General features: G+C 38.3%; 1 protein-coding gene across 1 annotated transcript in view; it reads left to right on the forward strand.

Annotated features, from left to right (window-relative positions):
• PTPN3 (protein tyrosine phosphatase non-receptor type 3) overlaps positions 1 to 20816 on the forward strand; it is a 235213-nt gene that overhangs the window by 124058 nt on the left and 90339 nt on the right. Inside the window, exons 6-9 of the mRNA XM_089689065.1 lie at positions 3277 to 3321; positions 6042 to 6094; positions 14900 to 15020; positions 19415 to 19502. Coding sequence (XP_089545191.1) covers positions 3277 to 3321; positions 6042 to 6094; positions 14900 to 15020; positions 19415 to 19502 — 307 coding nt within the window. The remainder of the gene's footprint in view (positions 1 to 3276; positions 3322 to 6041; positions 6095 to 14899; positions 15021 to 19414; positions 19503 to 20816) is intronic.

Raw genomic sequence — 20816 nt, forward strand, 5'->3', positions numbered from 1 at the left:
TCAATGCACATGGCAGTACATACATAAGTATATATACTGCAGAGAATAAATGCTCAAAAAAAAGAATAAAACAGAGCACTAGCATTATTTAAAAAAGAAAAAGAGAAATAAAAGAATATTGTATAAGAAGCAAAAAAAACAAAATTACTAAGGAAATTAAAATGTTCTAGAATGTCTATGTTGGTGTTTCTGTGTATAGTGAAAATTCTATAGTTACAAGTATTGATGTATACCATTTTATTTATATATATATATATATATATATATATATATATATACATAAATGTTAGTCTGTTTAATAATCACGTTTTACAGGAACAGGTCGACTCTTTTCCAGAAACAGGTTGACTCTTTTCAACAACATTTCCAGGCTTTCCAACAAAGGCATTTACTATAGCACTTTAAAAAAAACAACAGGGTGAAGGCAGCTTTCAGTTTTCCTGGTCTGGGCATGCTCAGTCGTGTCACTACTGAGATGTCTGAACTAGGTGTAGTCAATGCCTGTTTGGATTTTTTTAAATATATCAAGCAGTTATTCTTAAAAATGTCCAACATATGTATAGGAAGTATAAATTGCTTGAGATCGTGTCATTAAAAAGATTTTTCTCTGCTGTTGACCTGGTTCTAAGAGGTGAACTAATTTAGATGGTCTCTAAGTTTTGTTACCATTCGTAAATTCCGATTGTGTCTATTTTTGGACCGAGTCCTTTAGTATATCTCTTCTCTGCCTAAAAGTAGTCGGTCATGCAAGGAACTGCGACCATTTGCAAACAAGGTCCTTTAGTTAATCAACCCCAAAATGTGAGAAAAAAACTTTGTGAATTAAGACGTCCATTAATATATTATTCCAGCTGCTTGATAATATTTATACAATATACCTCAACTGGGTACTTCTTTCTTACTGTGTGGCATGTTCAGGTTAATAGTATAAACCTTTTCAAAACACAAATCTCCACAAATGTCCAAAAGTGTCCACACATATCAAATCTTCCAAAATGATGTTCAAATCTTCATTCCAATCCAGAATACCTCAAACAAAATATAAACTAAATATAGTGCATTACCCTTTAAAATTGAATAAAATTCTGTGAAATCATGCACAAACACTAGTGAGAATATAACAGCACAAATGCGAAGAAAAAAATAAATAAATTTATAATGTATAGTGTTTAAACACAATGTGAAATTCAAATACAAAATCCACACTGGTGGTAAAGTGAATTAATTACTCCAAGTGTAATATAACACACCACACAAATGCAATTGGTGACACAGTGCACTAAACCAAATGCGTGCCCTCACTCTGTGTTAAGATTACACACTATTACCCTCATTCAAATTAAGCAGGCATTTTCATATTTTCCGCAGAACAGGTGGCTTTTCCTCTTTAGAGGGGAGTACAACGAAGTCCCCCCATTCCTCACAAAGAAGAGAAGAGAGAAACTCAGCGGAGTAGAATACAAGAATTTAATAAAATAGTATCTGCTTACATTACATAAAGGACTATCCACCCACTAGCAGACCACATCCATAATGCTACTTCCGGTATGCGTCTGACCTCACGACCCTGACTAGTTTCGTCACTTCCGACTTTTTCTTAAGGGATCCAGACGTCCAGACAGCGGCTCTACTTATACTGCTCACATCTCCATGCTGCTCTTGATTCCTTCACTTGTGTGTTGTTCTGTGCTCACCTATCATAGAGCCGCTGTCTGGACGGAAGTAGCATCGCGGCCATTTTGGATGTGGTCTGCTAGTGGGTGGATAGTCCTTTATGTAATGTAAGCAGATACTATTTTATTAAATTCTTGTATTCTACTCCGCTGAGTTTCTCTCTTCTCTTCTTTGTGAGGAATGGGGGGACTTCGTTGTACTCCCCTCTAAAGAGGAAAAGCCACCTGTTCTGCGGAAAATATGAAAATGCCTGCTTAATTTGAATGAGGGTAATAGTGTGTAATCTTAACACAGAGTGAGGGCACGCATTTGGTTTAGTGCACTGTGTCACCAATTGCATTTGTGTGGTGTGTTATATTACACTTGGAGTAATTAATTCACTTTACCACCAGTGTGGATTTTGTATTTGAATTTCACATTGTGTTTAAACACTATACAATATAAATTTATTTATTTATTTATTCTCTTTTGTGCTGTTATATTCTCACTAGTGTTTGTGCATGATTTCACAGAATTTTATTCAATTTTAAAGGGTAATGCACTATATTTAGTTTATATTTTGTTTGAGGTATTCTGGATTGGAATGAAGATTTGGACATCATTTTGGAAGATTTGATATGTGTGGACACTTTTGGACATTAGTGGAGATTTGTGTTTTGAAAAGGTTTATACTAATAATTTTGCACTTTCAAGGGTGAAAGTTTTACTTTTCGTTGGGTACACATAGAGTTTTTTTTTTTTTGGATGTTCAGGTTAAGCCGCTTCTCAGTATTTGATTTATTTGCTGTGTAGAGGAGTGACACAAGCAAATTATTTTTTTATTTTTTGTAATCTTATAAAATACCCTTATTTTATACAGTTATCAGTCTTTTAACATGCTTTTTGCGCATTATATTTTTGTATAAAAAGCCCTTTGTCCACTCCAACTTCTTTTTTGTCCACCAATACCTACATTGTTGTTGTCTTGGTTTTTTTTGTGTGTGCACATTTTTGTCTTTGTGTTATGGTTGGTTAGGTTTCTTTAGTTACATACATTTTCTTTGTAGTGTTGTGCTGATGGAAATGTAGGCAACTGCAATAAACACAATTATTGTATTTGTATCTAGATGTATTGATTTAGGGTTGCTCGGTCTTTATGTGTTAATATTTTAATGTAATACTGCATGTTTGTGAGCTTGAATTGCTGTGGCACAACTGCTGTTTGCAATTCAGTTCTGTTTTTTTTTTTTCTGGTGTAGCTACAAAGGTAATTGATAATTTATTTCTATTTTGGGCACATTGTAATTACATTTCCATAGAATGATCAAGGAACAACATAGTGCGTTTATTTCTGGTTTAATTAAATTCGATAATTTGCCTAGCTACGGTATCCATTTTTGTGGGTGAAAATATCATTTTTAATTTATTATGAAGACATAATTGTTATTTCTTTATCTGATGCAATTTACAGTTTACAGTGAAATTTTTGTGTAAACATGATGAGCCATGGCTCTGAACACGTTTTCGCTCTAGTTAAACTGCTGCAATGTTATTTTCTTGTCACATTGTTTTCCATTGTGTCTTTCAGTGCTGTTTATAAATATGTTAAAATTTCTCTTTCAGACACTTATATTTCTTGCAACTTAAAAGCGACATTTTAGAGGGAAGGTAAGATAAATCTAATAAGTAAAGTATTAACCTAGTAAATTGTGTTGTCTACAGTAGGCTAGGAAATAATTAATCCTTGTACGTTCACAGGCTTTGCCCCTGTTCATGTTCTGTTTGCTTTCAGTTCTGCAGTATTATCCTACTGGTTCAGCCAGTAGTCACCATAGAATTCTAAGTGAATCTCACTTGCCAAGAACTTGGAACAAGCATCAAAAACAAGACAACAGCTTCTGCCATCTGTTTGAATAGGACTGTGTCAATTTCTTCTTAGTCAAATTTGAATGTCTCCATACTATGATAAATGTATTGCCTATGAGCTGCACCAGTTAAGCTGTATGCACCCTGTGGTTTACAGAAAATCAATACGGTTGAACACAGGCAGAGAGAGAGCATTCTTGTAACTGTTCATCTTGACAATTTTCATAGCACACTTTCAGCTCATTGGTTAGGAAGTAATTGCTGTTCCCATACAACAGTCAGAATCTGGCATCAGTTTGAACAGAAGCACCATCTGCATGGAATTTTATTGTTTTATCTTTCATTGTGCATGTTTTTTTTTTCCACAACTCACATACAATCTTCTAGTCATATCAGTAATATAAGTGGGCTTTTTCCAGTCTGGCTCTCGGGTCCAGATTTGTAACTATTCAACCAATTACTCATTCACAAAAACCTAGCCCCAGCGATGATGCACCTTAGGAAATGTGTGAGCAACAAAGACCTCTTGAGCTCACCAGCGTTCCTCATACTATATGATCTGGCCTTCTAACAGTGGGCAAAGCTTCAGAGGTAGGTTTTCTAACAGTACTGCTGAGTCTGTTCAGTGCCACCTGCCTACACTTTACTCTTGTAGAGCATACTCAGTTTACACATGTAAATTGCGTATACAGGTGGTCAGCAATACAGCTATGAAAACCTGCCACTGGAGTCCTGCTCTTTACTGTACTGTACTGCCTTTGGCCCTTCCATGACCCTACATACCCTACTGTGCCCAACTGGAAATAGGAGATTGAGACATTCTGTTGCCCATTCTCCCTCCAAGTCTAAAGGCTACAGCTATTCCCAACATCAGCCACCTGAAGAAAGAGAGACATAGCAGGTGAGTTTTATGTTGTATAATATGAATTAAGAGTAAACTGCTGAGAGAGGACTATTAAGGGCCCATTCAAATATATGCTTTAACAGGGGTGGACTGACCATTTGGAAACTCGGGCACTACCTGAGGGCCCAGGGTCAGTAGGGGGCCCCATGAGATGCCCCTGGTACCTTTTTTATAGGCTTTTTTGAGTTTGGGCAAGGACTCGGGGGCCCCATGATCCCCTATTGCCTGGGGGCCCAATGAGTTGTCCGCCCCTGTGCTTTAAGGTAATGTGTGTTAAATGTGCATTTTACCACTCATTACTGTTATACAGGTATTATGCAGTGTATGTTGCGCTATTCATTGTGAATGGCATCCTATTGTACTATGCAGTATTGGCCAATGCAAATGCAAAGAAGAGGATTACAATGCACATTCCATCCATCTTAGTGCACTAGATTGACAATAAAGGGTTGTGTGCATTTTTTGGTCCATTACAGTCTATTTACAGCCCATTCATATTTATTGGGATGCATTAACGCATTGCACAACATAACACATGTTAAGCATCAAAGTAAAAGCCTTTCTGTGAATGTGAACCTGTACTATGACCACATAATGCAAAGTATTAGGTTAACTTGATAGTTCCCTTTGCCAAGCCAGTATGTTTCCTTAGCTCCCACACCACCCCATTCACTCGGGGAAGTAATGTAAAGTGTTAAGCCCTGTGTAAGCTTCCACGTCCACATGTACAGTGCTTGCTCAGAACTCTTCCCATACTCCCCTATATGATGGTATAATCATATTTCTGGTTGTATCAGTACAGTACAAGTTATTATGCTTCTGGTTGTATCAGTACAGTACTAATTATGCTTCTGGTTGTATCAGTACAGTACTAATTATGCTTCTGGTTGTATCAGTACAGTACAAATTATTATGTTTCTGGTTGTATCAGTACAGTACTGATTATATTTCTGATTGTATTAGTACAGTACAGAATGTATCTAGTTGTATCAGTATAGTACTAATTATGATTAATGTATCAGTACATATCTTTTTTAATGCTTATAATATGTTAAAAATGGTCACAAGGCTCAAATGTGAATAACAGCTACAAAAGTGATAATTTTATAGTGCAAAGCACCTTATATCCCCACTCCAATGTTGATGTAGAAATACAGGCAATTACATGGTAATATATCAAATGTTTTACATAATGGAAAACATAAATCTCTGAAATATCTCTGGAATAATTGGGGAAAAGGAGATGCTTTGTCTTAACGTGTTTCGCAGATTACTCTTCTTTAGGAGACTTTAAGGTGCTAATGATAATAGAGATATTACATTGAAAGCTTCTCTGCAGCAATGATCTGAATAGTCCTATGTAGTTTGTAAAACTACGCATTATATATGAATATTATAAGCATGTAGAAAAAATCAAGTATGTCAGAATTTTTCTTTTCCAATAATTTTTATTAAATGTTTCAATAAAAGTACAAAAAATTTCAACATTTGCACATATGACAAACCGTATACTGTTGACACATGCCAGAGTGCAATGCAATATGTCAACATTTTTAATGGCAAGATTGCTATGTTATCGCATCTGCTTCAAATATTAAGAATGCATGTTCCCTTCTAGGTTATCATGTGCACTAAACTCAGCTGTTGTTCTCGCATCATATGCTGTACAATGTAAGTCATTTTACTTTTTATTTTTTTTCATTTATTTCAAGCTTGATTTCTGAAAGTAACATGCTCACTGGTGTTATTAAAATGATGCAGATTATTAAAATATATTGTAGCGCTACCCTCGTGAGGGCCACTGTGTTGTTTGTATCTCTGAGCTTCCCTTCACCCAGCCAGGCAACAGGTATTTCTTACACAGACTTGCATCCAAAGACCATGACCAGTCCATGAACTTGGTTTTGTTGTTAGGGGATTTCAACATGGATAGAGTAATAGGGATTATGGGATGCCCAATTTGGCTTGGGACAATGGAAGGAGGACACTTCCCTCCTATGTATAAATCAGATCCTTGACTGTTCTTTTCTTTAAAGAAGCGAATCAGTAGCAGTCGCTTTACTGGCAAGGAACTAGCAGCCCCTCAAAGACAAAAAAAAAATATCACTTCTCGTAGCTACATACAGGGATGTCTTCTCTTCCCCGTACGGAGCTGCTCTCAGGTCCCCAGCCTGCAGACACTACCAGCCCTCCTGGCTTCTCGGAAGATCTCCCGGATAAAGGATTTAGTGCAATACTGTTCTTGGACAGCTTGTTAATCACACTGTCCTCTTTGCTGCTCCAGGCCTGATCCCATCTACGCAGAATGTATCCTCCTGAATCAGCCCAAGCCCAGCCTAGAGGCCTGCCCCCACCAGACCTAGGGAACCCCTCCTAGACCCAGACAGTCTCCTCAGCATTCCATCTTCCACCCGACTCCTCTGTCAGCCTGACTTTCCCATACTTATAGGCCAGGCTACCACTCTACCAGGGCCTCTAAACCTGGGATTGGCTGGACCCTCTAACAATATGCAGATTAGACCTCCACCCCTCCTTCTTACTGACCTCTGGAAGGTTCTATGGTCCTCCATGAGTCAGGAAGAGGCGACAGAGACACAACCTGTAGAGTCATCTAGCTGACCTGTAATAACCCAACCTTAATCACATGACCCACACAACTACCACAAGTCAAATAGAACCACAAGGAAAATCATCAGTAGATCCAATTCTTCCTACCAAAATCCTGTCGTATATGTCTGCTTGAATCCCATGCTGACTGACAGTAGGTAAAATGTCCCCAGTAGGGACGCAGACAGCAATAAAAATCTGACAGAAGTTGTGGTCCTATGGGAAGAACTATCCTTCTGTTAGAACACAATAGCTCAATGGGGAGATCGCTGTACTAACATCAGATTGTTGGTATGGGATTTCCTCTTGAGCTCTACAGTTTTTTTTCATTCAGCCCTCTGGATTGAACAAAAAAAACAAAAAACTGATAGTGTATACTAGGCTTTATCACTATAGAGACTTAGAAAAACTGTTGATTTAACCACTTTACCCCCCCAGGCCAATTCTGACATTTTTTACATACATGTAAAAATCTGCAATTTTTATGCTAGAAAATTACTTACCCCCAAACATTATATATGTTTTGAAAGCATAGACCCTGGAGAATAAAATGGTGGAGTTGCAGTTTTTTATGTTACAAGATATTTCTACAGCCATTTTTAAAATGCTAATTTTAATAAAAAATTCACTAATGAATGTTAGTGCACACAAACACAATATAAGAGTAAATCTTTTGGTAAAATATAAAAGATGATAAGTTACACAGGAGGTCTCTTACTAGAATTATTGCTCTGATGTTTGTGGCGATACCTTGTGTGGTGTGATCACCAATTACACACACACAAACACACACACATATATATACAGTGAAGGAAATAAGTATTTGATCCCCTGCTGATTTTGAATGTTTGCCCACTCACAAAGAAATGATCAATTTTAGAATTGAATGGTAGGTGTATTGTAACACTAAGAGACACAATAGCAACAAAAAATTCAAAAGAAATGCATGGCTAATAAATTATGCACTAATTTGCATGTTCATAAGGGAAATAAGTATTTGATCCCCTTCACAAAACATGACTTGGTACTTGGTGGCAAATCCCTTGTTGGCAATCACAGAGGTCAGATGTTTCCTGTAGTTGGCCACCAGGTTTGCACACATCGCAGGTGGGATTTTGGCCCACTCCTCTTGGCAGATCCTTTCCAAGTCATTAAGGTTTGGTGGCTGACATTTGGCAACTCGGAACTTTCAGCTCCCTCAACAGATTTTCAATCGGATTAAGGTCTAGAGGCTGGCTGTATTTCTCCTCATCCCCTTTTCTATCTAAACCTTTATCACTTTACTGTCAAAGTCTATCTCCAGTTGTATAAACTACAATAGCTGTTTCTCTTTGAAATCTATAATTCATGCTATCATACTCCTCTCTACCTCTTTCTATTCACGGCAAAGTGACAGTGTCTTCTGGGGGTAATCTGGTGTTTGTGCAAAAATTAATAGAAAGAGGTATTTGGCTTACATAACCAACCCCAAGCATAAAGGTACTATGGGAACCTGGTTAATCTGAGGGAAAACAGTAGATGCAGGTAGCCTATCTGGGATTTCAAATGCCTGAAAGAAAAAAAAAAAAAAAAAGAGTATCTGTTTCATAAACTGACACAAGCTAAGCAATTTGAGCAGGTTGTTGGTAAATGCAGAAGCATCCTGAGACCACTCTTAAGTTTATGCATTGTATGCTTAGCAATCCTAGATATAGTATTTAGCAAATTAACTAAATGTCTGTTAAATATCATGAAGAATGTATAAATAAATGTACATATAAGAGTTCCCTTTGTTTACTAGTGAGCTTGCGTAAAGCAAAATGATATAAATGTCCATTTAGAATGTGAATGTGTGGTAAGAGACTCAGATTTTGGAAATTGTTGCTATATAGAACCCAAATTGAGGGGGCAAGACTGGCACAACTCACCTAACTGGCATGCCACCTCTACGCACATAGATTAGCTCACATTTGAGGCAGTCTGTGTACCCCTTTCATTTACCAAGGTTACTCAGGTCCAGATTGGCCTGTCCTAGAGATTTAACCCCTCTTAATGCATTTGTATACCACTCGTTGTGTTTGTCATCTTTATATGACCCAAAATATGAACCCTCATCTTCTGTCTCTCCATTAGCATCCTTTCTGGAAGATGTTCATTTCCCAGTGTCTTCTTTTTTATTTGATTACACTTTTCACATTGGTTTGGCCATAAACCTGATTTCTGTAGATTCACTGATAGTTGGTTCTCACTTTTGAGCCTTCTCTCAAATTCAACAATTACATGACTTTCCTTAATTCTGAAGGCTTCAAATATCTGCAACTACAACACTTTTATAGTACCCATTATGCATTGATCCCCACAAAACCCCTTACTAATTTAGAGCAGATATGCTTTTCCTCCTCTAGGGACTGGTTTATTATTTCAATATTGTACTGCTTCCTTTAACAGTTTTCCTTTTCCAGATTGTTCCCTCCCAATGGTTAAAAGCTAAATCTGCATTGGGATTGTTCACCTAAGATTGGTTAGATATACTGTAAACCTCCATAAATGTACACATTCCATAGCAACTTGAGAAACAGCCAATTAAGCTTCTTATCAGGTGGTACATGACTCCAGCCAAACCTCTTGTAATTTTTCAATCTGTTTCCACCAGTTGCTTCAGGGAATGCTCAGATCATGGCACCTTTATTTACATTTTTTGGAGCTGTTTTTGCATCCATTGTGGTAACAAACAGCCAGTAAACAGCAAAAATTATAGGCTTCCAACTCACCTTAACCACTTGCAATTTTCAGCTTTCAGCGCTGCCGCACTTTGATTGACAATTGCGTGGTCATAGAGCACTGTATCCATATGAAATTTTATCTCACAAATAGAGCTTTCTTTTGGTGGTATTTACTTGCCGCTGTGTGTTTTACTTTTTGCGCTATAAACAAAAAAAAAGCAAAAAATTTGGAAAAAAAAAAGGTTTCTTTGTTTCTATTATAAAGTTTTGCAAACAGGTAATTTTTCTCCTTCACTGATGTGCATTGATGGAGCTGCACTGATGGGCAGCACTGATGGGCACTGATGGGCAGTGCTCATGGGCACTGATGGGCACTGATAGGCGGCGCTGATGGGCAGCACTGATGGGCAGCACTGAAGGGCACTGATAGGCAGCACTACGAGGTGGCATGGATAGGCGGCACTGATAGGTGGAACTGATAGGCGGCATTGATGATGCTTACAGATAGTCAGCACTGACTGGCGGCGCAGATAGTCGGCACTGACTGGCACAACTGCTGGGCACTGACTGGCAGCACTGGTGGGCACTGAGCAGAGGTGGGTGGCACTGATGGGCAGAGTTGGGTGACACAGGTGGGCGGCACTGCTGCCAAAACCTTGGACAGAGGGGTGGCAGTGGACGTGGTATACTTGGACAGAGGGGTGGCGGTGGATGTAGTATACTTGGATTTTGCAAAAGCGTTTGACACAGTTCCCCACACACAGCTAATGTGTAAGTTAAAGTCTACGGGCTTGGAAAAATCCATATGTAAATGGATAGAAGAGTAGTGGTTAATGATTCATACTCTGAATGGTCTAGGGTCATCAGTGGTGTACCCCCAGGTTCAGTGTTAGGACCCTTACTCTTTAATATATTTATAAACGATATAGGGTCCAAAATTAGGAATCCCATTTCAGTCTTTGCAGATGACACCAAGCTGTGCAGTGGAATAACGTCCTTACAGAATGTCTTCAATTTACAAGCTGACCTCAATGCACTGTGTAATTGGGCACTATGTTGCAAATGAGGTTTAATATTGGTAAATGTAAGGTTATGCACTTGGGGGCTAAGAATATGCATCTATCATACATACTAAGGGGGGTACAACTGGGGGAATCAATGGTGGAGAAGGATCTGGGGGTTCTGGTAGATCACAAGCTTAATAATGTCATGCAATGCCAAGCTGCAGTTTCTAAAGCGAGCAAAATCCTCTCTTGTATTAAAAGAGGTATAGTCTCCAGAGAGAGAGATATCATATTACCCCGGTACAAATCATTAGTAACACCTCATCTGGAATATGCAGTTCAGTTTTGGGCACCAATTCACAGAAAGAACATTGGGGGACTGGAGAAAGTACAGAGAAGGGAAACCAAACTGACAAGAGGCATGGAGGAGATCAGCTATGAGGAAAGATTAGAGGAACTGAATTTATTCTCTCTTGAGAAGAGGGGATTAAGGGGGGATATGATCAACATGTATAAATACATCAGTGGTTCATATAGTGAACTCGGTGTAGAGTTATTCACCCTGAGGTCATCACAGAGGACAAGGGGGCACTCTTTACGTCTGGAGGAAAAGAAATGTAATCTCCAAACACGGAAAGGTTTCTTCACAGTGAAAGCTGGGAAAATGTGGAATAGACTCCCTCAAGAGTTGGTTCTGGTCAGCTCAGTGGATTGCTGTAGGAAAGCCCTGGATTCTTTCTTAGATACACAGAATATAACTGGATACTAACATTTATAGGTAAAGTTGATCCAAGGAATATCTGATTTCCTCTCGGGATCAGGAAGGAATTTTTTTCCCAGCAAGAGCAAATTGGATCGTACTTTGCTGGGTTTTTTGCCTTCCTCTGGATTAACTGTGGGTATAGGATTATAACTCTTTTTTTTTTTTTTTTTCTATGGTTGAACTGGATGGACATTTGTTTTTTTTTTTCAGCCAGACTAACTATGTAACTGGTATTCTGACTCAGTAACAAGGTCTCAAGTAATAACACATATGGAATCTATTAAAATTATGGAATATTCCAATTTTTAAATTAACTTTTATGTAATTGTGTCATTTTTACATTGCTTTTATGTAATTTTCAATCATCTTTGGATCCACATATTCATCTGTGGTTTATTTAGTAAGTACATTTTGCCAAGTAATCTATAAGGATTCTAGAATAGTTGGATATGTCTTATGTTTATTATATATTACCAGTTTTTTACGTTTTTGTTATACTGCCTTTAGGCCCCATTCACACCTGAGCGTTTTGGAGCTCAAAGCTCCAAATTGCTTGAGGAGCAAAAATCAATTATTCTCAACAGAGATGGTTCACATCTCCACTCCAAGTCGCCTGAAGCCAAACCTCTGATTCTCAAATACGTTCTGGAGCTTTTATTTGTAGCTCAAATTGAGAAGATTTTTATTCCCATAGAAATTAAGGGAAATGTGTGATTTGTCGCTCGTTGGTGTGATTCTCTGCTCAAATGTAAAAATTGGAAAAAAATGTATAGTAATATTGTATGAATAAATTAATATAAAATAAATACACAAAGAAAAGTCATCATAAATAAAATTAATAATATGTGATAATAAATGAATAATATTAACCCCTAACCTTAACCCCCTCAAGTTAAAAATTTAATTATTTATAATTCAATAATTATATTATTATTAATATATTTATTTTGTGTCAGGGTGTTTATTATTATGATTATCATTATTATTTTATTTCAGGGCTAAAAATTTCAAGTCCTGAGCTACTAGCCAGGCCTTAAGAGTTACTTGCCACTATTTACCCAACCCATCCCCTACCCTTCCCTGCCCCTAATTCCGCCCCTAAACACACCCTTGTAAATTATCTCACAAAATGACACTGTTAAATGTTTTATGCAGAATAAAGCAATGTAAACATAAAATGTAAATAAGCGCTTTACATCAACAGGGACACAAATTGTGAGGAACTTTTTCTTCTAGTGATAACAAAGCTGAAGCACTATTCCTCCCACTGATAACAATGATGGGGCACTATTCCTCCCACTGACACCAATGATGGGGCACCATTTCTCCCACTGATACCAATGATGGGGCACCATTTCTCCCACTGATACCAATGATGGGGCACCATTTCTCCCACTGATACCAATGATGGGGCACTATTCCTCCCACTGATACCAATGATGGGGCACTATTCCTCCCACTAACATAAATGATGGGGCACTACTCCCCCCACTGATACCAATGATGGGGCACTATTCCTTCCACTAACATAAATGATGGGGCACTACTCCTCCCACTGATACCAATGATGGGACACTATTTCTCCCACTGATACCAATGATGGGGCACTATTTCTCCCACTGATACCAATCATGGGGCACTATTACTCCCACTGACATAAATGATGGGGCACTATTCCTCCCACTGATGCCAGTGATAGGGCACTATTTCTTCCACTGACACCAATGATGGGCCACTATTCCTCCCACTGACACCAAGCATGGGGCACTGTCCCTTTACTGATACCAATGATGGGATATAATACAAATGCTGAGGTGTTCTTCTTTCCACTGAAACCAAACTTAAGACTCTTCTACTCCCTATGAAAATCCAGGAATCTCGGTGTCTCAAGCACCATGCAGTAGTCCCACTTCATTCCTTTTCCACTGAAGTGTGCACATCTCCGGCCTTAACTGAGAATCCAGGGAACCTTAGTGTCTCCACCAACATACATGCTACATGCTTCAGTGGAGGAGGAATGAAGTAGAACTATTGCATGGTGGTGGAGACACTGAGGTCCCTAGATGTACAGTTTAGGCTGGAGGTGTCCATGCACACCTCCACCCTTAACTGAACTCTAGGCACTTCAACTTCAAAGAGAGGGAAGGGCTGAGAGAGAGGGAGTAGAGAGGGGGGTGGTGAAAAAGAGAGAGAGGGATGTGAGAAAGAGGGAGGGGGGAGTAAAAAAATATAAAAAATTATAAATTAATAATAATAATAATTGTAATAAAATAATAAAGCTGATGAAAAGGCTAAAAAAAGCTAAAAAACCTAGCAACAAATGATTGATGCAATACATGAAATTTTTCTCTTGGTTAATAAAAAAACGCCAAAGCTCAAAAACACCTAAAAAAACAAACAAAAAAAACATTGTATGAAAACGCACAAAAAATGCACGCTATATATTGAAATATATGAAATATGACTTGTACACAGGTACCTTAATCATCAGCATGGTATTCAATTATTACACGATTTATATGATTATATATTCATAAAATGTGTCATTTTTAATTGTTTTTTTTACAAATGTCTGACTTATTTCAGCAGGCTAAATGTATTTATTGCTTCCAAACACAGGGTTACCTATTGGTACTCTAATAAATCTATACTATATATTATAACATAAATGTAGCAATTTATTTCAATGGTATATGCTTAAATGTATCCTAAATGTTCTTTTACAGATATTTCTGAGATAGACTAGTGCACTATTTCAGTTTAGGATGAACTGTGTGGCTCTAGTCCAAGTGAATTTGCCAAGGAGCTAATGCTGTTTTCTTAGCTTGAACAGGGATTAAGCTGCTTTGAAAGCTGTTCATGAGTAAAGCTGGAACATCACTAAAAGATTTGGGTGTGGGAGTTCTTGTAGCTCTGGAGTAAAATGTGTATTGGAAGATTACAGAAAATTGCAATGTTATTTTTTGTAATCTGTCTTGTTTAAACACATAATTTACTAGTTTTAATATAAAACTGAAATTTAGAAATATATGAAGTAGAGTGAGCTTGTGAGACAGATCGTTAGAAAGCGCTGCACACTATGCAATTTTTCTTGGTAAGCCATTTTATTTGATGATTTTATTATTTCAGTTTATTTATTTTAAAGACATTTGTTTTTTAAGATTACAGTTTCCCAAAGATTCATATTAGGAACAGTGAGTACTGCCAATGTTCAAGGGATTTAAACTTTAATATATTTATACAGTCCATGTAATCCTATTTTCAGTAAATTACATTTTTAAAAAGTAAGCATATGGTAAGATATAGTTGTATAGGTGTCAACTGTGAGGTTATATAACAATTATATAACAATACAACTACTATCATTTCTAGTTTTTAATAAATGTTTCTTTTTTTGCAGCTGAGTTTGGAGACTATATTCCTTCAGTGCATCTTCCAGGATATCTGTCAAATAAAAGTTTTATTCCAGGTCAAGATAATGACTTTATAAGCAAAGTGGAATCCCTCCATAATCAGCACAGGTAATAACAATTTAGAGCTTGTTAGGAAGATTCTCCTCACCTCCTATACTGTTGACTCTTCAACTCTGACAGAGGGGGGTCATCAGGATTGGAGGAGAGGTAGAGAAATTCTTTTACTTCTTGTCATAGTATTAAGAGAACAGGCAGAGAGGGAAGTCTCACATAAAAACCTGATAGTGTTCATCAGGGCACAGAGTGAATCTCCACGCCAGAGATGGGCAGCAATGCAAACCAGATAGGGATTCTAACCCTTTCTTCTTCTCTATACAAAATAAAAAAGGTTTGGTCTTTAGATGCACTTTAATGACTTTCAAGGCTAAGTTCACCTTTTGAAAAATAAATAAATAAAGGCACATTTTTTATGCAGATTAAAAAATGTGCATTTAATATTTTTTTCTAAGGAACTTGCAGAGCATTGCGCTCATGATCAGCAGATCGCGGGTGCAATCTCAGACTCCTGCAGACTCTGAGGAAAGCTGTTTGCCCGTACCTCAAACAGACAGGCAGTAACTTGAGAGCAGGAAGATCAGTAAACTACAAGAGCGCTCGTAGTTCATTGAGGACTACAAAACATCAGCCGAAGTGGCTGATGGTACTCGTAGTCTATCCATTCACAAGAAACTGTGAATGAATGATGTGGGTGGAGCACTCCATGGCACCCTGTTTTCAAATTGTGACCGTGTGTGTTGGGAGAGGATCCCTGTCCTGTCCCAGGGCAGAGGGGGAGGATCAGGGGGAAAGGGTGCAAATGCTGGAACATGCTACGTGTTCCACCCTAGAAACAGGTGGAACATACAACTGATCCTTTAACTGCTAATAATTGTCTCACGCTTCATGGCAATGAAAAGGTTACAATAAGCTTACATTTTAATAACAGCAGTTCTAAACTTGTTTTGATGTTTTTCTGTAGGCCCTTTCTGGTAAAATTGATCTGGGTGGCTGTAGAGCCGCCTGTCCACTTTTACCGGGCTCTGTATATTCAGCCCTCTACACACACAAAACACATATGTTTCCTAATAGGTTCAGAGCTGTCAGTACCCAGCAGCTCTGACAATGAAAGCAAGAAGATCGAAGCACAGTTTGTGTTTGATCCTCTTGACTGGAGTGCAGACGAGGCATTAGGGGTCTAATAGACCTCTGATGCCTCAATTAATACTAGCTGTCACACCATATATGCTATTGAATAGGGGGCTTGTCGGCCTCCTTTTGATAGCAATAATGTTAAATGAACAATTTGTTTAAAAAATAATAATGTAATAAAATAAATAAATATTTAAAAGCCTCTAAACTGATGAGCTGTAAAGTCTTTTGAAGCCTTGTCTATGGACAGTTTTGTGGTATTATATATTTTCCCTGTTTTTAGGGTGCCTGCATTTTTATGGCTTGACGTGTTTGGTCAGTAACCAAAATGCAATATGCACAAGGAAAGCAAGCTAGTGTTTTCAGTACACCTTAACAAAATACAAATAACCCAACAGTGCAGCGCTATACAACAAAAGTATCTGTCTGTGCAATCGATCAGATCTAACTCCTAAATGAGCATGCATAAATAACGTGCAAACCAAAAACAATCAAAGTGATCTCAAAAACATTGCATACTCATTACATATATGTGCATCAGAATATAGTGTCCATAAATCTCTAGTGAATAGAAAAACAATTGATGAAAAAAATTTATGAAGATATTCATAAAGTGCAAATGCTTCAACCACCAGTGAAAATAAATGTTGCATCACCAAAAAAACAAAAGTTTATACATGACAAAGCTCACCTCCAAGTGAACAAAAGTGTGTTTTTCTCTTGTAATTCTACAATATATATTGCAAAATCTTTAACGTGACAACACAATGTGCTCGTCTCAATTAAATTACATCTAGAATGATGTGACGTCTTGTTTCCCCAAAATAGGGTAATGTGTTAGTATGGTCTTCTCCTTTAGCAATCAGATACAGGGTTCCAGACTAAGCGTCCCCCAAAGTGTATATTACAGGAGTTTTTGTTCTGCAATTTTACCTTAGGGGTTTTATGATTCTCCGCTGTCAGTATCTTTTACACTATGAGTGGCGAGACTTCTGGGGTAGTGTGGATCATGTGATCTGCTGCTTGTATACTAGTTCTTATAGCAACTGACTGGCACAGCTAGTATTTAGCATGATGGCAGCTTCAGGCTCCTAACTTCTGAAGAAGTCTCACTATTGGGCGTAATGTGTAAAGGGCTGGAGCCTGATTCCAATGACATCATCACACTGTGACTGCTGTTATTGAGGATTACATGTATGTTAATGGAGTCTCTGTGTTACATTCCGGATTCTGCATTTCTTGATGGATTATGATAATATATGCAATCTGTCATGATACCATTTGTGTTTTTAATCTCTTAAAGCTTTAATAAAATAATACAGCGAGCACCATATTGGTTCTCTTTCATGTTGTAATATACAATTTGGTGGAAGCTTAGATCGGAACCCTGCATCTGTTTACTAAGGTAAGAGATCATACTACCATATTAGTCCCTGTAGGGGAAACAAGCCATACCTCACATCATTCTTGAGGCCATTTAATTGAGGTGAGAAGATTGTATTGTCACTAGGTGAAGACTTTTGCACCATATAGTGTGGAAGAGAAAAGCACTCAAAAGAAAAAAACACTCTTTTGTTCACCTGGAGTTGGACTTGTCATGTATGAACTTTTTTTTTGTCACGCAATATTTGTTTTCATTGGAGGTTGATGCATTTGCACTTTATGAATACTTTTTTTTATTCATTGGAGATTTATAGACAATGGGCTTTATTTACTAAACCTGGAGAGTGCAAAATCTGGTGCATCTCTGCATAGAAACCAAACAGCTTCCAAGCTTTTTTTGTCAAAGCTTAATTGAACGTGCTAAAGTTAGAAGATGGTTGACTACCATTCATAGCTGCACCAGGGTTTGCACTCCTCAGTTTTAGTAAATCAACCCCACTGTATTTGGTAGACATATACAGAATTAATATGAGTATGCGATTCTTTTGGGATCACTTTGATTGTTTTTTTGTTTTCACAATATTTAGATATGTTCCTTTTGAAGTTTGATTTATTTTTGGTTTATTTGGGGTACATGTGTCAAATACAGGGCCTGCAAACCAACTACGGACTACCAGGCCATTTCATGTGACCCTCACACCTCTCCTGCAGCTGTGGCACCCCCCTCATCTCCTCCCCCTACCTGATCTTAGCAGATGGCAGCAGAGAAGAGGACTGAACTCCTCCATCAGGTCTTGCACTTCTCTGTGCAGCCACAGAGAGGGTTGTCTCTGCCCCCACCTTCCGTCTCAGCAGTCGCACCAGAGAGGAGGACAGAACTCCTCTTACAGATCCTTTGCCTTCTTGTGCAGCTGCAGACGCCCCTCATCTCCACCTTCCCTGGTCTCAGCATTCAGCAAACTCCGGCAGCTGGCTCCAGCCCTCCTCTGGTTCCTCTCCAGACGCTTCACTTTCTGCTTTCCAGGTCCACCCCAGCTTCTCTCCATCAGCAGCACAAGGTAAGGGGGTCGCACTGCGTTGTAAGGGAGGATGGGGGACTCTTGATTTCTGATGGTGAGAGGGGGAGGCTTGACATTTGATGTGAGGGGGGGGGGGGGAGAGTGGCTCTGGACCTCATAATTATTATTAGAATTATACAATTCTATGCCAGGTGAAAGAGGGTTTTACACGGCTATTATTCACAAACAAATGTATTGGAGACTGCTCAGACAGAATGCCATGGCAGAACCATGTTCCCTCTGAGCAGTCTGTAATAAGGTTCCTTGTGGATGTTACCAGTTGTGTATGACCCTCCTATTCAGACGTGCATCATCTGCAACAGGAGTGCGAGTGGGCTCCGTGCCGGTCTGCACCTGTTCTTCACAGAGTAGATACATATAGTCTTACAGGTACAACCGGCCCATTGAGGGCAACCATAATGCTGATGTGGCCTGCGGTGAAATTGAGTCTGACACCCCTGGTTTAGGGTATTGTTTGCACAGACATGGGTAGTTTTGTTGTATAGCTCTGCACTGCTGGGTTAATTGACATGTTTGGTATCTTTTAATCAATGCAATATCATCTTTAAATTTTACCAAACAAATGGGAATTCTGTTTTATTTATGCGCATTAAAATGAAAACAAATGTATTTTTTTACTGAAACTGCAAGTGTGATAAGCAGTTGTGCAAATATTGTGCAGCATAAAAAGCTGCAACTACAGTATACAGATCCTCTGCTTTTTAGAACATTTAATTTTAACATAAATAAAACTCTGGCAACTAAAGGTTTATACCACATGGCATCGCCAGTAACCATAAATAACAAAGCATATAGGTATGTAATACGCATGCATTTTCTTATTTCTTTCTTTCTTTTTTTTTTTTTTTTAAGTGGTCTTGGACAAACTGAAGCAGAGTCATGCTACATTAACATTGCAAGAACACTTGAATTCTACGGAGTTGAAATGCACAGTGGTAGAGTATGTTTGACTATATGTGCTTATACTATCTTGGCAAGAAATCCTCATGTGTTTGTGAAGGCCAAGAACTGAGTAGTAACGTACAATTAATTGTGTCTTATCAATAAATTCAAACATTATCAGTTAACAAAATGAAAGTACAAAACCTTGAAAAATTGTTAAGGTGAACTTATGTGGCAAAGGGCAAATGCAATATGTCCTTAAAGCCCAATGAGGGGTAACTACAACTTTATCCCTTGCAGTGGGACTGTGCGTGCTCTGCAAGGGTTACCTGCTCTTCATCTAGGGGAACAAAAAAAAAAAGATTTACTTACCAGCTACTCTCTGCAGCTAGACCAGTCCCCACAGCTTCTTCTCCTGCTTGTTCAATGATCTATGGTCCTGATGTCATCAAGACCAAAGCAGGGTCTAAAGCCCTGCATTGGATGTGATTACACCAAGGATGGGTCTACTACTGGACCGGAGGTGAAGGGACGCTCCCACCACGGGAGCAGAAGATCTTACCAATAAATTCAGTTATAACGTTTCTTGCAGAAGGATTTTCAAAGATGTTTACAAATATTTTCTGGAAAACAATTTTCTATATACAAAGCAAAAAGTTTTAAATTTTGTATGTAATATACAGAACAGACAACCAATTAGTTTGACTTGGCAAGGTCCTCATTTACAAAATATTACAGCGATGAGGATACTAGAAACTGTGAACACAGATTATGTTGCTATATACAGGTGTACCTCAGTTTACAAACGCCTCAGTTAACGTAATTTTCGGTTTATGAATGAGAATCCATTGAAAATAATGCCTCGGTTTACAAATATTTTCCAAATTTTTTTCGCAATATGAAGTGTATGTCGGTGCCGATTTTTAAATGCAATTGCCGGCTTTTTATTTCTTCACTATAGCTCACAGAATTAGCCGTCACTTCCCCCAGAGTTAAAGGAAACGGTTTCTTTTAAGAAACTAAAAGCAAACATTGTTTCTTTTAACTTGGGAAAATAAACTAAAAGGAAACTTTCTTTTTTTTAGCTGGGGGAAAGTGACAGCTGAATCTCTGAGCAATAGTGAAGAAAAAAAAAAGCGGTAATTACATTTAAAAAGCGGCACCATACTAAATAAAAAAAACGGCATGGGGTCCCCCCTCCAATCCATACCAAGCCCTTTGGGTATGGTATGGATTTTGAGGGGAACTCCCACGCCAAAAATGTTTTTAAAAATAGCATGGGGGTCCCCCCCAAAATCCATACCATACCCTTATCCGAGCATGCAGCCCGGCAGGTCAGGAAACGAGCGAGTGCCCCCCCTTCCCGAGCCAT

The sequence above is a fragment of the Staurois parvus genome, unplaced genomic scaffold (assembly GCF_062004578.1).
Source record: "Staurois parvus isolate SC_StPar_1 unplaced genomic scaffold, SC_StPar_1.0 ptg000468l, whole genome shotgun sequence".
NCBI classification, from domain to species: Eukaryota; Metazoa; Chordata; class Amphibia; order Anura; family Ranidae; genus Staurois; species Staurois parvus.